The sequence below is a fragment of the Protopterus annectens genome, chromosome 7.part0, assembly GCF_019279795.1.
Source record: "Protopterus annectens isolate FY-2018-M chromosome 7.part0, PAN1.0, whole genome shotgun sequence".
Lineage (NCBI taxonomy): Eukaryota > Metazoa > Chordata > Ceratodontiformes > Protopteridae > Protopterus > Protopterus annectens.
Genome location: NC_056739.1, coordinates 1,919,002,163 through 1,919,026,945, shown reverse-complemented (window position 1 = coordinate 1,919,026,945; position 24,783 = coordinate 1,919,002,163). Strand labels below are relative to the sequence as shown.

The 24,783-nt window shown below is 42.8% G+C and overlaps 1 protein-coding gene across 1 annotated transcript in view; it reads right to left on the bottom strand.

Annotated features, from left to right (window-relative positions):
- Nucleotides 1-24,783, bottom strand: part of LOC122807260 (plexin-A1-like) — a 2,134,283-nt gene that overhangs the window by 315,371 nt on the left and 1,794,129 nt on the right. The window contains exon 14 of the mRNA XM_044078363.1: nucleotides 11,271-11,391. Within this exon, the coding sequence (XP_043934298.1) occupies nucleotides 11,271-11,391 (121 nt within the window). The remainder of the gene's footprint in view (nucleotides 1-11,270; nucleotides 11,392-24,783) is intronic.

Here is a 24,783-nt window from a genome sequence, read left to right as displayed (position 1 = left end):
TTTTAATATGAGCCAACATTTTACTTCAATAGAAAGATGAAAATTGTTTTTGTGTTCTGAGCTTACATTAGCATGGTCATTCAAAAATGTAGCATGAGAAAAGCAATACCATATATCAATTTAATAATAAACTTCAAATGCAAGTTGTGCATATTTACCAACAATCTGTCAGAATAACTAAATATCAGCCCGTCACTGAAAACAAAATAATGTAAAATTTTGACTGTTAAAACAGACGACAAAAACAGATGTTACAGGTGCACACTCTAATACAATACACATGACCCTATGACAAATTTAACCCTAACTCCTCCTTATCTGACAGCAAGCTTGACAAATGAAATTCACTGAAACACACGTTCAATGAAACCATGGGAGACTTCTGGACCAAAGTGTATTTTTTACTAGGTTGAAAGTCCCACCCCACCCACTATGTAGAGGGCTTTGCCCTACACTCCCACCTTCCTTGTATTAATTCCATACTTGCACAATCATGGGGAAAAGGAGAAATAACAAGGTAAGGGTGCCTATATGGTTTATACACATGTAATCTTGTACTACAGCTGATACATGCAAAAAGATTCTCAGACTTGTGATGCAAGGATTTAGGGTTGGGAAGACACTATAGTCACAGTTATTTGGCAAACAGCAGAGCTACACACAAACATACCTGGGTATGTTTTCAATGACAGTACTGAAGGCTAACAGTACAGCTACCTCACACTTGCAAAGACTGTGTACGTGTGTGCGCATACTTGTGTACTGCATGCTAATAGCACAATGTACCATCTGCCATATAAAATATAAGACTATCATCTTCACAGCTAGGCACAGCCCTACAGCGGCTGGAGATCTTCTGGGCATCTTGATCTACAAAATATGCAAGAATCCTGAATTGTACTGGCGAGATTACAATGCTAAACCACTATGTGTTACTAGGATATCAGGACATGGAACAAAGAATATGTACTGTCCGTATCAGATGATCTGCAAAAATGACTTCTGTAGTGGATAACTATAGAGATTTCTTTATCTGATAAGCTCAGCTCAATTGGTACAATTTGAAATGTCTTTACCTCCCATGCTTTGGATTGCTAAAGCCAACTATCCACCCTGGTTATAAATGTTCCATGTTGGATCAGAAAGGTGCATCCAACCTCAACGCTTCTCTTTTACTATGCATACACAACCTCATATATATAAAAGCAAGAATATAAAATCATAAGCTTGCCCTACCTATAGGAAATACATTCAGATGATGTTCAATAGAAAGGCCATCTAATCACATATGAATGCAAATGAGATAATAACACTCCATTGCAGAAGACTTTGTTTTGGATTAACTGATATGCCAAATACACATATATTCTATATTACTTTGAGAGCTCACAACAACGGGTAACTTACAGAAAAAAATCACAAGCCACGGTAGAAGGAAAAGTCAAAAGGCAGGAGCTCAACAAACCGAGTCTGAAAGCACCAAGGTGCTAAAGGAGTTCCGACCTTGGAATCTTGTTCCAAGCAATTATGACTGGTGAGGGTGTGAAAACAATGAAAATGTGGCCAAAGCACAAATGTTCACAAAGGACACACTCTGAAAAAGGGTATGGAAGCAGAAGTATCCCTTCTAGAATGGAGTTCGATGGTAGTATTTCTAACAAGTGGTTTGCAGCTGAGTGACAAAAGAAAAGTCAGGTGGCAAACCACTTGGATAGGTATATATAGTCAACAGAACTCCCCACTTACCCAAAGCCAAAGGAGTCAAAAAACCTAGTCTGTCTTTCTAAAATCAAAACTCTTTATATAGATCTAGATAGAACCCGAGTTGATAACACCACAAGAACCCATGTTGATAACACAACAATTTGGTAAATAAGGTCTCCTACCCCCCTTGATTCTTCCCTATAAAAAATAGGGGGGGGGGTGAATAGAATGGTTCAAGCTTCAGGAACTGCTTTTGTGAAAACCATAAATTAGCCATAACGGACACCCAGTGTTTAAGAAAGACCAAGCAAATATCCTGACACTCTGATCTTCAGAGCAGAGCTGATGTCCACCAAGATAAGTATCTTCCAAGAGAAACACTTCAAAGGCACTGTGAACTAGCCAGTTCAAATGAACAACAGGCAGACTAGTCAATCAGTAAGTTAGAGTCCCCAAGGTGAAGATTTATTAGAGAGAAGAATATGTAAATGGTTGTTTAACTAGCCAGTCCTGGGGCACAATTCCACTCTCCAAAGCATTCTGATGCACATAAATGCCTGAACAATGCACCATGACTGTGGAATAGCTAATTTCAACTCAAACAAGCATGTGACATAAGCTGGATCGTCAGTTCTCAGCCCTGACAGAAAATGTTTTCCCACTTAGTAAAGTCAGGTGAGTGGAAGGCTTTCCAACAGCTTAAGGCAATGGTCAGACTTCCATCACGAGATGAACCTAACAGAATTATAAAGGTCAGTAGGTGAAGCCAGATTTAACTGAAGGGGAGCAGCCTGGCTTGTACTGGGATGGGGTCTCATATTGCTAGGTACTGGAAAGCCTGAATAATCATCATTTCATCCACCAAACCACAAGAAACTGCTTAGGATCTTCTTACCTGAATTCAGCTAAGAGAAAAGTGGTGAGGAACACAGGAAGCTTTCCCAGTACTGGAGGGAGAATGCATCCTTCTGCTGAGGGAGAACATTGTTTCTCACATGACAAAAAGACTGATCTCTGGGGTGCTCCATTTTATGATGACCCTGACCAGACAGATCTCCCTATTCCTGTGCTCCAGGAGAGAATTGAAACCAACTCAAGAAGCCTAGTAGCATTTCATTTGCTCTGGGAAGTGTACGGCTTTAACAGTAATATTTCCTTATCTACTGCCCACTGCCAGGCCTGTCTTGCCTTTCTATAGACAGGCTATAACTATGTGCTCCCCTTTTGTTCACATATCATAACTACATCTTGGATGTCTGACCACTGCAAGAGATGCTCTGATTGGAGTTCCATTTTCCAGGGCTGGGAGGGACAAGAAACATCATCCTTAGCTATACATGGTTTATGCACACGTGCCTTTTCCCTCACAGTTCCTTTCTTCCAGCATGAAAGAAAGGAGCCCGGGTAAGATTCCACCCCCCCACCCCCCCTCCAGTCAGTGAAGAATTCATCTCGATAAAATGCAACATATTTAGCTAAAAGAATGGAAACTCCAAATAACACTGGTTGGCTTTCATCCAATGTTCTAGTAGCTTGGTTACAGGGGATCTAAAGGTCTGTAACAGCATGACAACTTGTAGCCAGATTGCATCTCACTGTCTACTGAAACTCTATCCTCCACACAGGTATAAATGGGAATGTAATGATAGTAGGTGTCATGAGGCCTAAAACTGACCATATGCCTGCCTACCTCTGAATCCACGTTCAGGATGCCAAAGTATACATCTTGTCCAGAAAAAAAAAAAAAAACTATGGGAAAGTTAAAGACAGGCCTGCAACCACAAAAGGACTCAAACATGGGCCACTACCGGTGGGTATCCTGACAAAGTAAGACACATTCATTAAGTCAAAGAATACAAGAATTTCCTTTTGCAAAACTTATGCCATAATGGTTTACACTCTGGTAAATAAAACGGGCACAGAGGAAAGACAATACTGACAATATTTTGAACTGAAAGTGAAGCCCAGCCAGAGTGCACTATAAAAATGTGTGATAAGATGCCTCAAAATCATATGACAAAGTGCCATGTCTAAGCATCTTGAAGCAATTGGCCCAGGACTCCCAACCCCCCCCCTCACCTGAGAGTCAGCATCCCTGATCTTAACATATCCAGTGGGCTTGTTAAACCCCAATATGAATAAGTGATGAAAGTCTTGCCTTCCCTCCCTACTCCCCTTCTAAATAAGGAATACCCGGGAACAATCCTCACTCACCAAAGAAGGAAACAAACTATCATCTATCTGAGGAGGACTAGGGCTATTCAATGAGTTATATGGATGCACACTGTATGGTCTATTAGCAAATTTCCTTCCTAGACAGAACCTAGTAGTACCAAAATTCAGCCATCAGAGACTGCATTGAACCTATAAAAACCTGGACAATATCTTTCCAGGCTGGGTGGTAAATTCCGTGAAAGTCACTGTAGTGTAATTAAGATTGTAGTGGCACCTGAAAAGTCTGACTCCTTGGATACTTCACAGGAGGTACCAGGGAAGGAATCAATGCCTTCCCATTACCATTCTATATTGGGGTTTTCTGCCTCATGTAGTGGGGGGGGGGTCTAGAAAAAAATGGAAAAAACTACATCAAGGAGATCCTCCACAATGGCAAATATAAATGTATTCCTCTGGAGATCTTTTACCAAGTCTTTTGGGAGCCTGCATTGGAGGATGGCATTCAGAATGGCATACCTCATCTAATCTTTAAGGATGGTCGGTCAGTCAAACACAGAACAATAAGGTGTAGACAAACTTTAAAGGCTGCGATTATGGTATGGCTACAGCACAAAGCGAGGAAAACAATTTGTGTTATATGAAAGCCGACTAAAGCTGTCACCACAAGAGTCTTTTCACCAAGGCCATGTAGACCTGCCAAATTTTACAAAACCTGTTCCACAAAGAATGGTCTGGAAAGAGGACAGGTAAAAAACGCATTAATGGACCTAAAATACAAAACTAAAGAAATATAAAACCTCTTGCTCCTTCGCTCTGTCCAAGTCTTAGTTAGGCCTCTTTGTCGGCTAGCAATCCTGAACATTACAGTTGTCTCTAGAACCTCAACTGGAATGAAGAGGTCACAGGGGACCTCTACTCGAATGAAGATATCAACCAGGATGTCATTCCACTTCACCAAACGTGTATACACAGTACATTCACCTTCTTAAAGGTAGACTAATCAGAATCCAGATGTTGTCACACCACGTAAATGCCATCGTTCAGGTCAGGTTCAATGAGACAGGTGACCCAAGCTTCCTCCTCTTTCCCTAAACAACGGTTCAACATTTATGGTGAGCAAAGCATGAACATCTTAACTGAGTCCCTCTCCAAAGGGGAGCTCCCACTACCCTTGTCTACCTCCGAAATAAGGACCTCACTATTATTATTTACAAAAGGATGCGAGTTCTCATTATCCTCGCCCAGCATAGAAACAAAGACATCAGTCTTTGCGGACTCTTGCCCCCAAGGGCTCCCTGACATGAGATAATGATCAAAACAAGCAAGCTATAGAAGGCACTGAGAATCATGCGACAGCCTAGTGCATACTGGAAGTGGTTAGCAAGACCTGTGCATGGGTCATGGGTAGGTGTCACACCATGTTACAACATCTGACCAGCCAGCTCTCACTTCATCAAACAAGTGCATACATAACATAAGGGAAGTCATCATGGCCCCAGCTAGTGCAGACGGGCCTTTTGAAATTGCCTCTGTTGCCTGGCAATTCATCTCAACTAGACTACTCGACTCCTAGTCTGCTCTGTACCACAAAGCTTTTGCTGTGGCAAACAAAAATCTAGTACTTAAGATCTGAAGAATTTGAGTGTCAGGAAAGAACTGCAGATTGAGCTGGGGGAAGACATCTCTAAGCTCACCTTCCCAGCTTAAATACCTCAGTGAATACCAGAAGGAGACATACACATCTTCAAGTGTGGAAGTCAGGCAACTAAGAAAGTACAGTTGTGCACACTTACCATAAATGTAGATGTTTGAGTGTATTTCACTGTTGCAGTCATCACACTTGGGTTATCTGCTTGCAGGTAGCCCTCAGTCAGTCCGAATACCAGAGACTTAGTATTTCTGCATCGGATGCTATCGCTCCAAGACTGACGTCAGATCGTCAGGGGTATAAAAACAGGCAGCCAACATCATTACATCAGTTTTTCTTGCCCCAAATGTCACGAGCCCCCCAAATAGGGAGCTAGGTTATGGTGGGGAAAAACACCACCAGAAAAAAGTAAATACCAATATCAATATCCCAGAAGGGGTTAGTAATAGCCATAGAGAGGAGAGAGAGAAAACCAGGGGGCCAGAGGGAGGGAAACCAGGAATGCAACAGTGAATACACTCGAACATCTACATTTATGCTAAGTGTACACAACTGTACTATGTTCTTCATGTTTCACTGTTGCAGTCATCACACTTGGATGGATTCCCAAAGCTGAAGAAGGGTGGAGGCAGTCAAGAAGAGTTAGGGCTGGCTAGTATGCCTTGCAAGAATGCTGTAGCAAATCCTGCCCTGGATTTGGAAAAGATAGGCAGGTGGTAATGCTTGGTGAAGGTGTGTACAGAACTCCAGGTAGCAGCCTCCAGGATTATCACTGGTAGGGACTACCCTGAAAAATGCTGTAGAGGTAGATGTTACCCTAGTGGAATGTGTTCTGACCCCCTGAGGGGTTGGTTTCCCATGGTGCTTGTAGGAGAAATGGATGCAGTGTGCTATACATTTGGAAATGGTTTGTTTTGAAATGGCCTTGCCCTCTAACCCTGTTGCACAGCTGACTAGTAACTGGTCAGATTTTCTGAAAGCTTTAGTCCTATCAAGGTAGAATCTGAGCTGTCTGTGCACATCCAAGGAGTGCAAGATCCTTTCCCCTTTATTTTGAGGATTAGGGGAGTAGGTTGGCAAATGGATGGACTAATTGATTGCCACACTGGACACCACATTGGGCATAAAGGAAGGGTTAGTCCTGAGGGAAACCCTGTCAGCATGGAAAATAATGAAGGGTTCCACAGCCATGAGTGCTTGTAGCTCAGAAACTCTTCTAGCTGACGTGATGGCTAGAAGCAATGCTGTTTTCCAAGAGAGGAATTTTAACTCTGCTGATGCAGCAGGTTCAAAGGGGGGAAGCTTGAGTTTTTCCAGTACAAAGTTAAGGTCCCAAGCAGGGAGTTGGTGCTCTTCTTGGTGGTCTTAAGTTGTTTTCCCCTCTCAGGAACTGTTTGATAAGAGGGTGTGAGAAGAGAGGTGGGCTCAGTGTTGTAATGAAATGGCTGAGGCATGTATCTTAACGGAAGAGAAGGACAGGCCTTTGTGGAGTAGATCTGCTAGGTAATCCAGGATAAGAGGCAGAGAGGGCACAGTTGTGTCCTCTCCTTTAGACTGAATCCATGAGCAGAACCTTTTCCACTTATCAGCATAGGATTTTCTTGTATTGGGTCTTCTGGCTTCGAGAATGACATCCAGCACCCATTTACTTAAGGTTGCTGAGGGAGAATTCAAGGAATAAGCCAGGCTGCAAGATTTATGGTTTGCAGTTGCGGATGCAGAATCTGTCCCTCCTGCTGAGAGAGGAGATTTGGATTCTGGTGTAGGTGCCAGAGTGGCACCAATGCCAGGCTGAGCAGGAGTGGGTACCAGTATGGCGTGGCCGGTCTGGGGCAATCAGAATTGTCCTTGGTCTGTCCTGCTTTATCTTGACTAATACTCTTGAAAGGAGGGGCAGAGGGGGAAAGGCATAGATTGAGAGATTTACCCACTGAAAAGATAGGATATCCACTTTCCAGGCCCTGCTGTGAGGATTCCTGGTCTAAAACTTGCTGAGCTGGTGGTTGTAGGGGGAGGCAAAGAGATCCACCTCTGGGGCCCCCCATTTCTGAATCAGAAAGTTGAAAGTGCTATGCTCCAATTGCCACTCATGTAGGTCTAGGAGATTTCTGCTTAAGTCATCTGCCAGTAAGTTTTGTTTGCCTGGCAGGAATTGAGCTTGCAGATGGACTTGAATGTCCAAGCCCGTGTTCCACAGGGGCCATGGCTAGCCTGCAGAGTGGGTAGGAATGGGTTCCCTCCTGCTTGTTGATGTACCACATAACTGTGGTGCTATCTGTTTTTATTAGCAGTTGTCCTGGAAAGATTAGGGATCTGAAAGTGGTCAAGGCATTCTGTACAGCTAGCATCTCTTTTTGGTTGATGTGCAGATGAATTTGACTTGGGCTCCAGTGGCCCTGAATACATTTGTCATCCATGTGTGCCCCCCAGGCATCATCTGATGTGTCTGTGGTAAAGGTCTGGGTGACTTGGGGTTGAGTAAATGGCAGTCCCTTGCTGTGGTTGCACACTTCTGCCCACCAGAAGAACTCTGTCCTTAGTGTATGATAGGAATTCCAGGTCCTGAGAATGTTGGCACCAAAGACTTTTTAAGTACCACTGGAGTTTTCTCATATGCAATCTTGCATATGGAATCAGCAGTATACGTGAAGCCATGAACCCTAGGGCTTGCAGTATTTTTCTTGCAGATAGCTGGGTTCTGGTGTCCATTTGTTTGAAGTAGTCTGTCAGATAGACTTGTTTTTCTGAGGTGAGGAATGCCATATGTGTCCAAGCTTGCTCCCAGGAATACAATCTTTTGACTGGGTACCAGTTTTGATTTCTTTTCGTTGATGGTGTACCCCAAGGAAGTGAGAAGGTGTTTCACAAATGTCAGGTGCTGCAGCAGCAATTCCTGACTGTCTGCCTGAATCAGGCAGTCGTCCAAGTACGGGTAAATTTGAATATTTCTCTGCCTGCAGTATGCAATGGCTGGAGCCAGGCATTTTGTGAATACTCTTTGCATAGTAGATAAGCCAAAGGGAAATGCACAGAAATGATAATGCATAGACCCTGCTCTGAAACGTAGATACTTCCTGCATGATTCCCTTATGGGGATATGCAGATAGGCTTCTTTTAAGTCTAGGGTGACTAACCAGGCATCCTTGGCTAGCATAGGAAGAAGCTGTTGCAGGGTAAGCATTTTGAATTTTGGTAACACCATGAAGGTGTTGAGAATTGAAAGATCCAGGATTGGGCACCAAGAGCCCTCTTTCCTGGGTTCCAGGAAGAGTCTGGAGTAGAATCCTTGACCCCTCTCTGCTCTACTAGAACCGGCTGGATAGCTCTGATATTGGGTAGGGAAAGTACTTGATTTTGAGCCTCTGGCCACTGGTTTGGAGGAAGGTCTGGGAACCCGCTTGGGGTTGGCAGTGAATGGAAATAAAATTTGTACCCCTGGGATACAATGTTGAGGACTCACTGGTCCTGAGTGATGGACATCCAGTTTTTTGCATGAAGGGCATGTTTTCCTCCTATAGGCACAAGCAATTGGGCAGGGTTGGGGAGTGGAGTAAAGAAGTCAATGTGAGCTTCTTCCGTAAGGTAGTGGCTTACCACTCCATGCTTTAAGGGTGGGAGAACAACTCCATTGCTTAGATCTCTGCATACCCTGAGACTGTAGTCTGGGTGGTCTGTTTCCCCTGGGTCTGGTTTGAGAAGGCCTGGAGGGTGCTGGAATGGACCAGTGTTTGGAAGGGCAATGCCTACTGAATCTAGGGGGTTGCACTTGCAAGAATTCTTTAACAGTCTGCATAGACTTAGCCTTTTCTTTCATCTTTTAAGAACCTCTTCTGCTTTGGTGCCAAACAAACAGTCCTTATTCAAAGGAGAGTCTAACAACTTTGATTTGACATGGTCTGGCAAGGTCTGCTCCTTCAGCCAGGCATATCTTCTCAGTACAGAGCCAGTGACAGCTGCCCGGCAAGATGCTTCTAGGGCATCAAAGCCACACTGCAAAGTATGCTTGCTGACTTGGCTTGCAGAGTGCATAAGCTCCTGCAATTTTTTACTTTCTGCACAGTCTGAAAATGTTGCCAATTTTTGTTTCATAAGTTCCATAATATGTTGCTGGTACTTCAGCATGTGAAACTAACAATTCAGTGCCTTAATAGCAAGAGTTGCAGAGGTATATACATTCTTACCCCATCTGTCCAAAGCTCTGGAATCCCTGTCCGAAAGGGTGGGATTCTTGGCTGTAGTAGCCTTGATACCTTTAAGCCCCTGGGAAATGACCTCTGGGTCAGCAGTAGGATTCCTGAAAAGAAATTTGTGAGCGTCAGGTACTCTGTAGTACCTCTTGTGGTTTCTTACAGGCAGGAGGTAAAGTGTCAGGAGTAAGACTAGATTCCATAAAAACATCATCCACAACATCCAGGACAGGGGGTATTGCTAAGGGCCTGTGTTGCGGCAACTCTAGAAAAAAAAAATCCTCTGGAGGGGAGGCAGAGGGAATGGATTCCTCTGCATCTGAATCCTCATAAGCAGATAAGGACATATCTTCATAATCAGAAATTTCAGAGTAATCGGGGACTCCTGGTCTGTAGAAGCTGAAGGGGACTGGACTTGGTCTCTTAGCATGGGAAGGCCGACTTCCCCTAATCAGCGTAATAAGGTCTTCAGCCATTCTAAGTATTTGTTTTTGTGGCATGGCAGCAGGTGCATGCGCTTTGGTCATCGGTTTTCTAGGTGTAGTGCGTACTCTGGGCCCAAGAAACTCGGTAGTTTTGGTTAAAAAAGAAGTCATCGGTTTGAGTCGAGCATTGATTGAGCGAATAACTGCCTCAGAAGCCGATGCCTACTCAGTGGCTCTGGACCCATCCAAGGTAGAGACATCCGCAGGTTCCATAGTTGAAGAAGAGTCTTGCGGCATACCGGACTCCGAATGGGTCTCAGTAGAGGCCTGCGAATCCAGTGAAGTGGGCATCAGAGGCTGCAAAAGCACCTGCGGACTGGCGACTAGCTTAACAGAAGTGTCATCAGCAGTTTTGGACCTATGCGGTCTATCTCTGTCTTTAATTGGCAGTCAGATGGCTTACTGAACCCATTTCAGAATACGGAGATCGAGAGCGAAAGAATTTAGTGACAAAGAGAGCCTGACGACGAATGGGTCAGGCATTAAATAAGGCACAAAACCGACAGTGAGGGATGTCGTGGTCTGGGCCTAAACAGGTGATGCAGTAAGAATGAAAATCTCTGTGAGGTATTTCCTTTCCACAGGCAAGACAATTGCTAACGTTTTCTGACTTCGGTAAGAGCAAGAAAAAAGGTTCCCCAATGGGGTTCTTAGCTTTAGAAGACTTCAGGATTATTAAATTCGTAAACGAAAATTCAGGTAGCGGCCGACCAGCACTTGCAAACTGCTTCTGCTTCAGGCTCCTCGGCAAGAAAGACTGATGTAATGGCGTTGGCTGCCTGTTTTTATACCCCTGACGACCTGATGTCAGTCTTGGAGCAACAGCATCCGATGCAGAAATACTAAGTCTCTGGTATTTGGGCCAACTGTGGGCTACCTACAGGCAGATAACCCAAGTGTGATGACTGCAGCAGTGAAACACGAAGAACATCTGCACTGAGATGGGGATACAGGATGTGAAAGTCAAACAATTACCCATTGCAGAGGGCACTGAAAGTCAAACATGAAGTTACCTTGGGATCTACAGCAAACAATTTATAAACTGTTAATACAACAAAAGGATGCACTTACCACAAAAGTGAATGTTTTTTCTGAGACAGCTCTATAGTTTGGCTCACATGATCTTACACAAACTTCAACAAATGCCTCTTCTGGCCTATAATTTGTAGCATCTGCAACTTCACATACAATTCTGTAAAGAGCGGAAAGATATACTCAGAGCTCAGTTTATATTTGATACAACTCACCAAAAGAAACATGGGTGAAACATGACATGAACTCACAATATAAGACAGTGATTGCAAACCTTTTGGGCTTGGAATGTCAAAAATTCACAAAATGCTCATCTTGACTCTGCTAGTGCCCCCCCCCCCCCCCCCTTGAACAAAAGAGAAAATTCTTTACATATTCATTTATTTAAAAAATACAGTCCAATCGTGTGCAGCTATGTATTATAAAATAAACGAAAAATCGGTGACTTACAATAGGGAAAATGATAGGTGCACTGATAATTGGGCTTAAAATAGTGCACCAAAAAATTACCCTACTTTTAATCATTTTGAATTGAACTGAAAAAATATGGAACACACTACATTTGATTTGATTAACATCAATTAATGACTTTTTTGTTGAGTTTTAATAAATAAGTGCAGGGTCACACATTTCTTGTATTTTTGTTCATTCAGTTTCTTTGGTAACTTGGGTGTTGGTGAATGCTGGTGTGTTACCCAAAACGTCATGGTGTGTGTCACCTTTGACACGCGTGTCACAGGTTCACCATCAGTGATGTAAGATGACATGTAAAAGGACTCTCCTTGGTAGATCTATAACTCAGATATCTTTCCTTGCTTTCAAACACTGGCTAATGAAACACTTCTGAAGCTTTTGTATTCTGGGAGACACATGCCAAACACAAATATATGCCAAAATATCATAAGTCACATTTGAAAAACATGCATGGCCTACTGTGTTGTCAGTTTAGTCCAACCACTCAGCAAGCACATTCCTGCAAATCAAGATAAAACACATGCCTATAATGTAGAGAGACACACAAATTTAAAGTTCAGAGCTGTGCCTAGATGGGGATACTAGAAGATGAAATCACAATAGCTATATACAGCAGAAGTCCTTCAAATCAGCAGATATGCTATTTATCTGTTGTAAACGGCTTTGAAGGTCCCCTACAGTCAGGTAAGGCTCCCAAACACAAAGTTCAAATGTTTAAGCAAGGTAAAATCAAAGGAAGGTCTAATGGAAAGTAGTCATAAAGCCAATACTCAATCCAGGACAGACTCCTGTAATTAGAGTCCAAGAATTAGTGCTTGGAAAAAGTTATCGGATGATGAGTAAGCAGACACAACCGAAGGGCTGCAGAAGACATTACTGGAACAGAATATAGGATGCAGCCACATACCAGGTGGAATGGCCAGTGATGCAATTTTGAAAATGACAGTTATCAACCAGGTGGCAAAAAAGTGAGAAGTTAATATTCCACTTGGAAATAATCTGCTTGGCCAAAAGCAGCCTCTCTCTCTACCTGCAGTGAAACAACTGTGTCATTCGTCTGGTCAGGATAAAACAGACAAACATTCGTGGGTTCAGTTCAAGCAGCTTTATTACGCACTAACACATCAGGAATGAGGCTTTGTAACTTAAACTTATAAACAGACCGACTACCACACATACATGTTAACACTATGACTGTTCACTCAAAATGGCACTGCTGCCTCCACGTGCTCATTATTTACATGCACGTGCATACATTTGGAAAAGCTTCTTAAAGGTACATACACATGCTCTGATCTACATCATCCCTATTTGAGAAATAGTCCATATACGAAACGTCAGTATTCATTGACATGGAATTTACAAAAAAGATCTTTTAACATGAAATTATACAGAACTAATTCTCTGACATGCAGTCATACAAAATTAGACACATATAAAACAATCATGTCCAGGCTGCTGTGTATTTTACACTAGGTCTGAAAATATGACCTGATCGTGTTACATACAAGTCAAAATTGGATCTGGCAATGGGGACCGTCTTCAAGGAATGTTTAACTTTGGGGACAACTGGGATATCATCAGGAACGGGAATGGATACTGAAACATGTTCTTCGGTAAGAACATTATCAGAGTTGCTCTGAGATCTAGAGTCTGTATCACAGGTACAATGCTGCAATATTGTTTCTGATGCAGGAAGATGCCTGTGGTTTCTCCTGTATTTTATACCCTCAGATTCCACTAAGTAGATCTCGGCTCAGCACATACATCTCTAACTTGACCAATTTGATCAAAGCCTTTCGCTGTTCGCATCCTCATGGACTCTCCTCCTTTCAATGGACGAAGAAATCTGCTCATTTTATCATAGCTGGACTTCTGAGTAGAACGCTTCTTAAAAAGTTGGGCTTTGACTGCTCTACTGTTTTTGGCAATAGGCACCAACAAACTAGAACTAACAGGCAAGGATGTTCTGGTTTGCCTAGATAGAAGTCTCTGAGCAGGCGAGCCAAGTAGGTTGTCACTTGGTATATTTCTGAGATTGAGTAAATTCAAGAAGATATCCGTATTATCATGCTTTGGGCTCTGTAGTAATTGCTTTGCACTCTGTACTGCACATTCAGCAAGCCCATTTGACTGTGGGTATTCAGGACTACTAGTAACATGGATAAAGTTCCACTCTTTTGCAAATCTCTGAAACAACTGAACCATTGTCAGAAATAACTGTGTGTGGACTACCATGAATTGAGAAATGAGGTTTCATCTTAGTAACAACAGCACTGGACATCAGGTTAGGTAGCAAATCAATCTCAAACCAGTACGAATAAGAGTCTACCAACACTAAGTAATGTTGACTGTTCCACTCAAATATGTCAGCTGTTACTGTTGACCAAGGTAGTTCAGGAATTTGGCTTAGCTGAAGTGGCACTTTTTGCAAATGCAACTTAGTACTGAACAAGAAAAAGGACTTTATCAAAGTCTTTCGATACAGAAGACCAAAACACTAGTTTTCTCATTCTTCTTTTGGTAGAATTGGCACCTGGGTGGCCACGATGCAAAATCTGAATGTATTCACGTTGTAAGAAGTAGGAACAATAACTTTGTGACCTTTGAAAATTATACCATCTTCCATCAGCATCGCAGCTCTGTATGGAAAGTAAGGTTGCACTTCTGGTGGTAAACAGGATTGCTTTGATGGCCATCCTACATTGATGAAGTGGTTGAGCTTTTGCAAAATTGGATCAGTCTTTGTATGATCTCTCTCAGTTCAAATCTCATGGTAGAAAAATTATGCACTTCCATGACAAAGTCAAAATTCTCTGCATCAAGCTGTTCCGTGGCATTTCTTGGTGATCTGGAAAAGGTATCGGCCAGATAAAGAAGTTTGCCTTTTGTACTCACCATTTTGAAATTATATTTTTGCAATTTGAGCATCATTCTTTGTAGTCTTGCTGGAGCTGAATGCATAGGCTTCGTTAAAATAGTGACTAGAGTTTGATGGTCAGTTTCTATCTGGACAGCTTGGCCATAAACATAATCATGGAACTTCGAGCATGCGAGCACAATTGCCAAAAGTTCCTTCTCAATTTGAGCATACTGCATCTCAGTTTGGGTAAGAGTTCCAGATGCACAGGCAACACGTCTGCCCCCTTGAAGAATAACTGCAACAAGACCGATCTTAGAAGCATCACAGGAAAGAACTACTGGTTTGGGAATATCAAAGTGGCTTAATGTAGGCGGGTTAGCAATTTGCTGTTTGAGGTTATCAAATGCTCTCTGGTGTTCTAACCATGACCAGCAACATTTTTGCATGTCAGCTCTCTCAAAGGCACTGAAAAAGCACAGTTGTGTACACTTACCATAAATATAGATGTTCAAGTGTATTCACTGTTGCAGTCATTACATTTGGGTAATCTGCTAGTAGGTTGCCCTCAGTCAGCCTGATTAACAAAGTCTTGGGTCCTGCGTCAGTTGCTTTCCCTTCTTCCATGATGTTAGGTCATCAGGGGTATAAAAACATGCAGCTGACGCCATTACATCAGTTTTTCTTGCCCCAGATGTCAGGTGCCAACCAAATGAGGAGCCAAATATTTAAGCACTTTAAAAACCACAAAAATATACCTCCAAACAAAAGCAAATACACAAAAAAAGGCTTTTAAGCATAGTAAAGGAGAGTAGAGGTATAGTAAGAGGAAAACAGGGGGTTGGAGGGAGGGTAACCAAGACTGCAACAGTGAATACACTCGAACATCTACATTTATGGTAAGTGTACACAACTGTACTATGTTCTTCATGTTTCACTGTTGCAGTCATTACATTTGGGTAGATTCCCAAAGCTATGGTTGGGAGGATGGATTTATACAGCATTAGGACCAGCTATAAGGCCCTGCAGGACAGCAGTGGCAAAACTAGCTCTGGACTTAGAGAAGAAAGGTAAATGGTAATGTTTGGTGAACGTATGAACTGAGCTCCAGGTAGCAGCTTCTAGAATGTCTCTGGTAGAAACACCTCTGAGAAAGGCTGTAGAAGTAGATGCAGCCCTGGTGGAATTAGATCTGATCCCCTGGGGGATAGTTTTACCATGGTGCATACAGCAGAAAAATACAATGGCTTATCCATTTGGAAATAGTCTGCTTTGAAATAGCCTTTCCCTCTGCCCCTGCAACAAATGCCACCAGTAGTTGTTCAGATTTTCTTAGAGATTTTGTCCTGTTTAAGTAAAATCTAAGTGATCTGTGTACATCCAATGAATGCAGAATCCGCTCCCCTTTGTTCTGTGGATTAGGAAAGAAAGTTGGCAAATGAATGGTCTGATTATGAGCAACACTGGATACCACCTTAGGCATGAAAAATAATGAAAGGCTCCACTGCCATAAGAGCCTGTAATTTGGAAATCCTTCTAGCTGAAGTGACTGCTAAAAGGAAAGCTGTTTTCCAGGAGAGAAATTTTAAGCAGCTGGCTCGAAAGGAGGGAGAGTGAGTTTTTCCAATACAAAATTGAGGTCCCAGGCAGGGGTTGGTGCTCTCCTGGGTGGTCTTAAGTTTTTTGGCCCCTCTGAGATACTGCTTTAGCAGAGTATGAGAGAATAGGGGAGGCCGAGGCATGGATTTTTATGGAAGAAAAGGAAAGGCCCTTGTGAAGCATCTCAGTTAAGTATTGTTTCATTCATCATTCATATCAGTAGTTTAGTACTAACTGCCTTGCCTGAGCCATTTTTTTAGCCTAGCCAGTTATCCCCTTTGAGACTCAAACCCTGCACCTTGTGTAAGGCAAACACACACTAAACCCATTAGCGCCCTCCCAAAATCTGAGGAATATTGGGCACTGCTGTGCTTATTTTCCTTGTCACTGATTCCAGGCACATAATTTTTCCATTTGTCAGCATAAGATTTTCTAGTACTAGGCCTTCTTGCCTCCAAAATGACATCCATCACAGATTTGCTGAGGGATGCTAAGGGTGAATTTAGGTGATTAGCCATGCTGCAAGATTCAAAGTTTGGAGTGGAGTGTGCAGAATTTGGTTGTTCTGCTGAGACAGTAAGTAAGGTGTCTGAGCCAGGTGCCACAGTGGAAGGTGTGACACATTGCGCAGGAGTGGGTACCAGTGTTGGCGAGGCCAGTCTGGAGCAATCAAAATCATTTTTGGTTTGTCCTGTTTGACTTTTAGTAGAACTTTGGAGAGCAGAGGCAGAGGGGGAAAAGCATAGAGTGATATGTTTTTCCAGCTGAATGATAGAGCATCCACTTTCCAGGCTTTTTTGTGATGAGTTCTTGTGCAGAATTTGTCCAACTGATAGTTCTGGGATGAGGCAAAAAGATCTATGTCTGGACTCCCCCATTTGCTTGTCAACATGTTGAAAATCCACGGTTCCAGTTTCCATTCGTGTGGGTCCATGAGATTTCTGCTTAGTTCATCTGCCAGAGTATTCAGCTTTCCTGGCAGGAATTGAGCTTGTAGTTATATTTGACAGGTCAAGGCCGTGCTCCACAATGCCATGGCTAGTCTGCAAAGGGGGTAGGAGTGTGTACCCCCCTGCTTGTTTATGTACCACATAACTGTGGTGTTGTCTGTCTTTATTATTAATTGTCCTGGATGAAGGTCGTCCTTGAAGGCTGTCAGTGTATTCTGTACAGCTAGCATCTCTTTTTGATTGATATAAAGGTGCATTTGATTTGGGCTCCATTTGCCCTGAATGCACTTTCCTGCCAGATGAGCCCCCCAAGCATAGTCTGATGCGTCTGTAGTTAGGGTTTGGGTGGCAGGGGGTGGAGTGAATGGCAGTCCCTTGTTTTGGTGGCAGGCCTCTGCCCACCATAGGAACTCTAGTTGCAGGTAAGGTATGATAGGAATCATTGTTTCCAGGCTGTGACAATGTTGACTCCATAAACTTTTTAAGTACCACTGAAGTTTCTTCATATTCAGTCTTGCATATGGAATTAGAAGAATGCAGGAGGCCATGACCTCCAAGGCTTGCAGAATTTGTCTTGCAGATATAGCAAGGTTTTTGTGGCCACCTGTTTGAAGTAAGTTACCAAATGAATTTGCTTTTCTGGCATAAGGCAAGCCATCTGGGCAGTTGTATTCAAGCTTGCACCCAGGAATGTAATTTTTTGAGAGGGTACCAGTTGTGATTTCTTTTTGTTTATGGTGTACCCTAGACAAGTTAGAATCCTTTTTACAAACGCCAGATGTTTTAGAAGAATGTCCTTGTTTTCTGCCTGAATTAGACAATCATCCAGGTATGGATATATTTGAATATTTCTTTGCCTGCAAAATGCAATTACTGGAGCCAGGCACTTTGTGAAGACCCTGGGCACAGTAGATAAGCCAAAGGGCAGTGCAGAGAACTGGTAATGCAAGTAGCCTGCTTTGAAGCGGAGGTATCTTCCACAATATTCCCTGATTGAGATATGCAGGTAAGCCTCTTAAGTCTAGAGTTACCAACCAGGCATCTTTGCCTAGCATAGGAAGTAACTGTTGAATTTTGGAATGTCCAGAAATGTGTTTAGAGTAGATAAGTCCAGAATTGGATGCCATGATTTGTCTTTTCTGGGTACCAGGAAAAGTCTTGAATAGAAACCTTGTCCCTTTTCCTCTTCTGGCACTGGTTGAATAGCCCCCATGTTCATGATGGACAGTACTTGTTTCTGGGCCTCTGCCCACTTATTTGGGGGCAGGTCTGGCCATCCGTTTGGGAATGGCAACGTGTGGAAATGAAATCTGTTTCCCTGGGATACTATATTTAAAACCCATTTGTCCTGGGTTATAAGTTGCCAGTTTCTTGCATGAAGTGCCAGTTTTCCCCCCAAAGGGGTGGCTAAAAGGTAAGTGCTTGGTAAGTGTAAAGGAAGTCATTGAGACTGTTTACCATAAGGAGGTGCCTTGTTGTTTCCAGATTTGGAGGAGGAGGCACCCCATTGTTTTGTTCTAAAAGTCCTTTGTGACTGAAACCTGGAGCCTTTGGAATGTCTGGGTTTGACTTGAGTGTCTCTCGAAGGAACTGGAAAGGACCAGTTCTTAGTAGGCCAGTGTCTACTAAATCTTGTAGGTTGCACTTGTAAGAAATCTTTCACAGTTTCTATAGATTTGGCTTTATCTTCCATATTTTTTAAAACTTCTTCAGCCTTATTACCAAAGAAACGATCCTGTTGTAAAGGAGCATCCAACAATTTTGCTTTAACATGATCAGGCAGAGTTTGCTCTTTAAGCCAAGCATGCCTTCTTAGCACAGACCCAGTTACAGCTGCCCTGCAAGAGGCCTCCAAAGAATCAAAACCTCATTGCAAAGTATGTTTTCCAACTTGTTCAGCTGAATGCAATAAATCATGTAAATCTTTATTTTCCACACAGTCAGAAATTAAAATCATTTTCTGTTTAAGCAGTCCCATGATCTGCTGTTGATATTTAAGCACATGAAATTGACAGTTTAAAGCCCTGATTGCCAAGGTTGCAGAAGTGTAAACCTTCTTACCCCATCTATCCAGCGCCCTGGAATCTCTATCAGAATGGGTAGGATTTTTAGCCGTAGAGGCCTTAATGCCCTTGGGACCCTGAGAAATGGTTTCAGGATCTGCAATAGGATTTTTGAAAAGGAATTTGTGGGAGTCAGGAACCCTGTAGTATCTGTCTGGCTTACAAGGAGCCAGAGGCAGACAAATAGGAGCCATACTAGATTCTGAAAAAACATCAACAATGTCTAGAACAGGAGGTATAGCCAAGAAGAAGAAAATCCCCAAGTCTCTTTTTAGATTCAGAGCAATCCTGACTTTCCCAGTGGAAATGTTCCCATAAGGTATGTAAAGTTTCCCCAAAAGAAAAATCTTCACGGGGAGAAGCAGAAGGAATGTAATCTTCTGCATCAGAGTCCTCATAAGTAGGTATAGACAAATCCTGTTCATTAGAAGAGTCAGAAGAAATAGAATCCTGTTCAGAAGATTCATAATCAATGTCTTGTCTAGGTCTCTTAGAAGGGGGGGTGGTTGGCTACCCCTGATAAGAGTAATTAAATCTTCAGTCATTTTGATCATTTGCTTTTTAGGCATAGGGACTTGCACATGTGGCCCAGGCATTTTTTTATACATAGATTTAGATTTTGGCCTTAGTTTTGAAGACAGCGTCTACAAATCTATAGGTCTGAAAACACCCTCAGAAGACAGTGCCTGCACAGCGGCTCTGGACCCATCTGAGGTAGAGACATCCGTGGGTTCAATAACTGAAGCATCTCGCAGCATACAGGACTACGAATGGGTCTTAGTAGAGGCCTGCAAATCAGAAGTAGCAGGTATCAGGGGCTGCGAAAGCACCTCACTGAGTACCGGCGAACTGGCGACTGGCTTAGGAGAAGCATTGTCATCAGTTTTGGACATCGACGGCCTGTCTCTGTCGTTTTCTTTGCGTTTTTTAGGCATTCCGGTAGCCAGACTGCTAACTGACAACATTTCTGGATAATTAAAGTATGAGCCAAAATATTTAGAAGCAAAAATATACCGACATTTAATAGTGTGTTGACTAAATTTAGCACAAAACCGACAGCAAGGAACGTTGTGGTCAGGGCCTAGGCAAGGAATACAGTACAAATGAAAATCCTTATGAGGTATTTGCTTTCCACAAGTAATGCAATTATCAACTTTTAATGACATCGGTAAGGAGCAAGAAAAAGTTTCCCCGACAGGGTACTTAGTTTTTAGTTGAAGACTTCGGTTCTGAAACTCAAAAATGAAAATTTCAGGAGTCGGCCAACCAGCACTTGCGAACTGCTTTGGGTACCACATGGCAAGAAAGACTGATGTAATGGCGTCGGCAGCATGTTTTATACCCCTGACGACCTGACGTCATGGAAGAAGGGACAGCAACCGACGCAGGACCCAAGACTTTTGTTAATCAGGCCGACTGAGGGCAACCTGCCAGCAGATTACCCAAATGTAATGTATGCAACAGTGAAACACAAAGAACATCTCACTAAAGTCAGAGATAGATTTGCCCAGTTAGCCATACCAAGAAAATGCTGTAAAGCTTGGACATTGTCTGGAGCTGGCATCTCAAGAATGGCTGCTTGTTTAGCAGGATCTGGTCGTAAGCCTGTACTGGTATATAGATGACCTACATAAGTAACTTCTGGTAGTTTGAATTTGCACTTCAGATGACTGAGCTTTAAATTCACTTCACGCGCTCTGTCCAGTACTTTCCTGTGGTTTCTATCATGCTCTGCTTCACCATTACCTCCAACCAGTAAATCATCAACTATTAATTGCACACGGGTAGCCTGAAAAAATTTGCTCCATTACACACTGAAAGAATTCACCTGCAGAATTTATTCCAAAAGGCGTCCTGAGGAATCTGTATCTAGCAAATGGGGTACTGAATGTAGTCAGTAGTAAAAATTCGTGATCAAGCATCACTTGCCAAAATTAACTCTTTGCATCGAAGACAGAAAAAACAGTGGCATTTGGCTTGAGGGTGGCAGTCTCCTCAACTGTGCTTATAGGATGATGAGGTTTTTTTATTCAAGTCTCTTGAGTCAGTGCATATTTTGATTTCATCTGAATTTGTCTTATGAGCAGCTACCATGGAAGACACCCACTCAGTTGGCTCTGTGACTGGACAAATCACATCTTCCTGCACCACTTTGTCTAACTGGACTTAGAATTTGTCCTGCATAGCTACTGGAACTCTTCTTGCTGGTGTGACCACTGGAGTGACCTCTGGGCCTACTTTCATGGAGTACACCACTGGAAGTTTGCCTAGCTTGTCATTGAAAACATCAGCACACACTGAGAAAATAGCATCACTGATACTGGAACTGAGACATGTGCTTACATGATGTACTTCTTTAGTAAAAGAAAGCAGTTTCATTTTTAAATTGTCTCTGAAACTTAGTAATGACTGCACAGGTGCTCAGACTACACAAAATTGCAAGCTGTAACTATTCGCAGCCAAATAGCATGAAAGCACTACTGAGCCTTCGGTGTGAATCTCTTCACCTCCATAAGCAACAAACATTGCACAAGGGCATCTGTCTGTCTGGGATGACATGGTCGACAGACCATGATGCTTTGCCAGAGATGGCCTGCACCTGTCACTCCTGGGATTCCGGATACTGGCTAAGGTTCTTGCTGCCCCTATAGTGCCTTTTTTAGGCAAGGTTCAAATGACAAATTCATCACTGTAACAGGAACAGGCAAGCAAAAACTGAGGGTGATGCTACTCAATGCCAGAAGTATAAATCTCAAAATGCACTCACTCGAGGCACTCCTTAAAATGGAGAACATCGATATCTGTGCAGTGACTGAGACCTGGTTCAAGGCTCCAGAGAGCACCCCTGCACTACCAGGCTATAACTCATAGCACACTTTTTGGCCATGTAACCTTGACCGGAACACCAAAGGCGGAGATGTATCCATATTCAATAAGGATATCCACACCTCCACTTTACCCCCTCTCACCCCATAAGAGCCCATCTCTATACCGGAAGAATGCAAAGTTCCTGTAATCACGGCTGCACAGGTAAAAAACACACTCTCCAAAGCCAAGAACACAGCATCCATGGGACCAGACAACATCCCAGGCTGCGTTCTACACGAACTACAGAACGAACTGACACCCCACCTAAAAACCATGTTCAATCATAGCCTCATCTCAGGCTTTGTGCCTGCTGAATGGTGCACAGCAACGGTTATCCCACTCCACAAGGGGGGAGCCACCACGGACCCCGGGAACTACCGCCCCAGTAGCCTGACGAGTCTGGTCTGCAAGGCCATGGAACGTATCATCATGGAACTTATAAACAAATACATTGGTAATCTCCAAACTCTGGATCTCACCCAGTTTGGGTTTATAAAAGGCAGATCATGTCTCCTAAAACTGATAGACTTCTTTGAAGCAGTCACCAAGGCCGTAGACGAGGGTAAGGTGGTTCACACAGCCTATCTAGGTCTTGCCAAGGCTTTTGACACCATCCCCCACTCTGGAATTATAGATAAACTCACTAAACTAGGTATAAATCCCTATGTCACAAGATGGGACGCCAACTGGCTCACTGACAGAACACACACTGTGAAAGTAGCAGATTCCAAATCCGACTTCAGACCAGTGACAAGTGGAGTAACACAGGGTTTAGTCCTGGGTCCTCTCCTGTTTGGTATCTACTTCAATGAAGTACAGGCTAACACAGAAGGTCTTTGGCTAATGAAGTTCGCAGATGACTGCTAACTAGGAGCCATAATCGAAACTCCTAACGATGTGGACATCCTACAAAAGGGCCTCACTGAGACAGATGCCTGGTGTCAAAGCCATGGCCTCAAGCTCAATGCCAAAAAGTGCATTGTCATCCCCTTTGGTAAAAACTCTGTACCCATGAACTACAACATAGGCGGTAGTATACATAACACTGAAAGTGTGATAAGAGACCTTGGGACACAGGTGAACAGTAGTCTCTCCTTTGATAATCACATTGCCACAGTAGTCAGGAAATCCTTCTACGTGGCACACCTCAGCACAAAAGGTTTCTCATCCAAAAAAAAAAGATTGTTGTTCCCTACTCATCACCAGACCCCCCATTAGAAGTACGCCCCTTTTGGTATGTACCTCACAAGACATCTCCAACAACTAGAAAGGCTGCAGAAATACCTCACAAAGAGGATTACTGGCCTCAAACAGATGCCCTACGCTGACAGTCTCAAAAAACTCCAGCTTTACTCCATCGCATATCGCCTACTCAGAGGTGATCTCTGCCTAACATACAAAGCTATGTCAAACTCAGAGCTGTTGGACATGCTCCACTTAAAGAAATCCCAATCCCTCTGAGCTACACGCTCTAGGGACCTAAACCTTGTCACCACAATAAACAGAACATGCCGGAGGGCTACATTCCTGTCCCAGAGACTTCCCATACTCTGGAATAAACTACCTATCTATATCAAACAAAGCTCCTTATTAGCACTCTTCAAGATGAATCTTGATGATTGGATGGGAAATAGGAAATTCACCCCGGGGATCACCTCTGTGGCTCTGCTCGACAGTGACACAGGAAAATAATTTTCTTGGGTGGCAAAGGCCAGGGTACCTTTTTGGCTGGGCTTGTATAGGCCCCAGGGCAGATAGCCTAGTACCTACCTATGAACCTATGACCAAATTAAGCTGTTTACCAGCTCTCACTCTAGCAAATGTTTCTGCTGACATTACATTTTGAACCAGTGTCTACTTTAAGTCCAGTGGGCTTGCCATTGACCAGGACAGTACAAAATAGTTAATTCTTTGCCAATAAATCTACTGCATTAACCTCTTCAACGTCCACTGATACACCATCTACATAGAAAGTAGGGTTGCAGCTCTCTATATGATCAACTTGCTTTTTTGAGTGACCTTTCTTAATAACTGAATGAGGCTTGCTTGATTTACCAAACTTTGGAAAATTATTCCATTTTTTACACTTGTGGCTTACAACATTATTTGTTAATTGTTCATTTGTGTATTTGTAACCTTTTTACAAACAGGTCTAGTAAGGTACACAAATTCCTTTACATAATTATTCACTTGAGTGGGTTTTTATTGAATAATTGTTTTTAATTGACTTAGAACAGCCTACATAAGAGGTGTTGTAACATTCATTCACTATTTGCCTTCTGAAGAAGACGTTCGAAAACGTATTTCATGTGTTTAGCGTTAAAGTGATTCTGTGTATTTGCTATCAAGTGATTCTGTGTATTTGCTATCAAGTGATTCTGTGTGTTTGCTATCGAATAAACTGTTTGGATATCTTTCAACTCGGTCTTGGGCCCTTATCTGGTTTCTCCAAGCGAACCATTTGTCTTGGTTATTGTTTTGGTTGTTCGCTTTCATCTCCATTGTGGTTTTCTGACCATTCTTAATAACTGAATGAGGCTTGCTTGGTTTACCAAACTTTTGAAAATCATTCCATTTTTTACACTTGTGGCATTGTTTACCAAATGCTATGCACTCTTCTCTTTACAACTCATGGCTCGCACCACAAATATGAAAATTAACAATAAGACTTGACTTTGGTTTTGCTGATTCACCCTTATACTGTACTGAGCATGTCCGTTTTACTGAGCTGGTCCTGG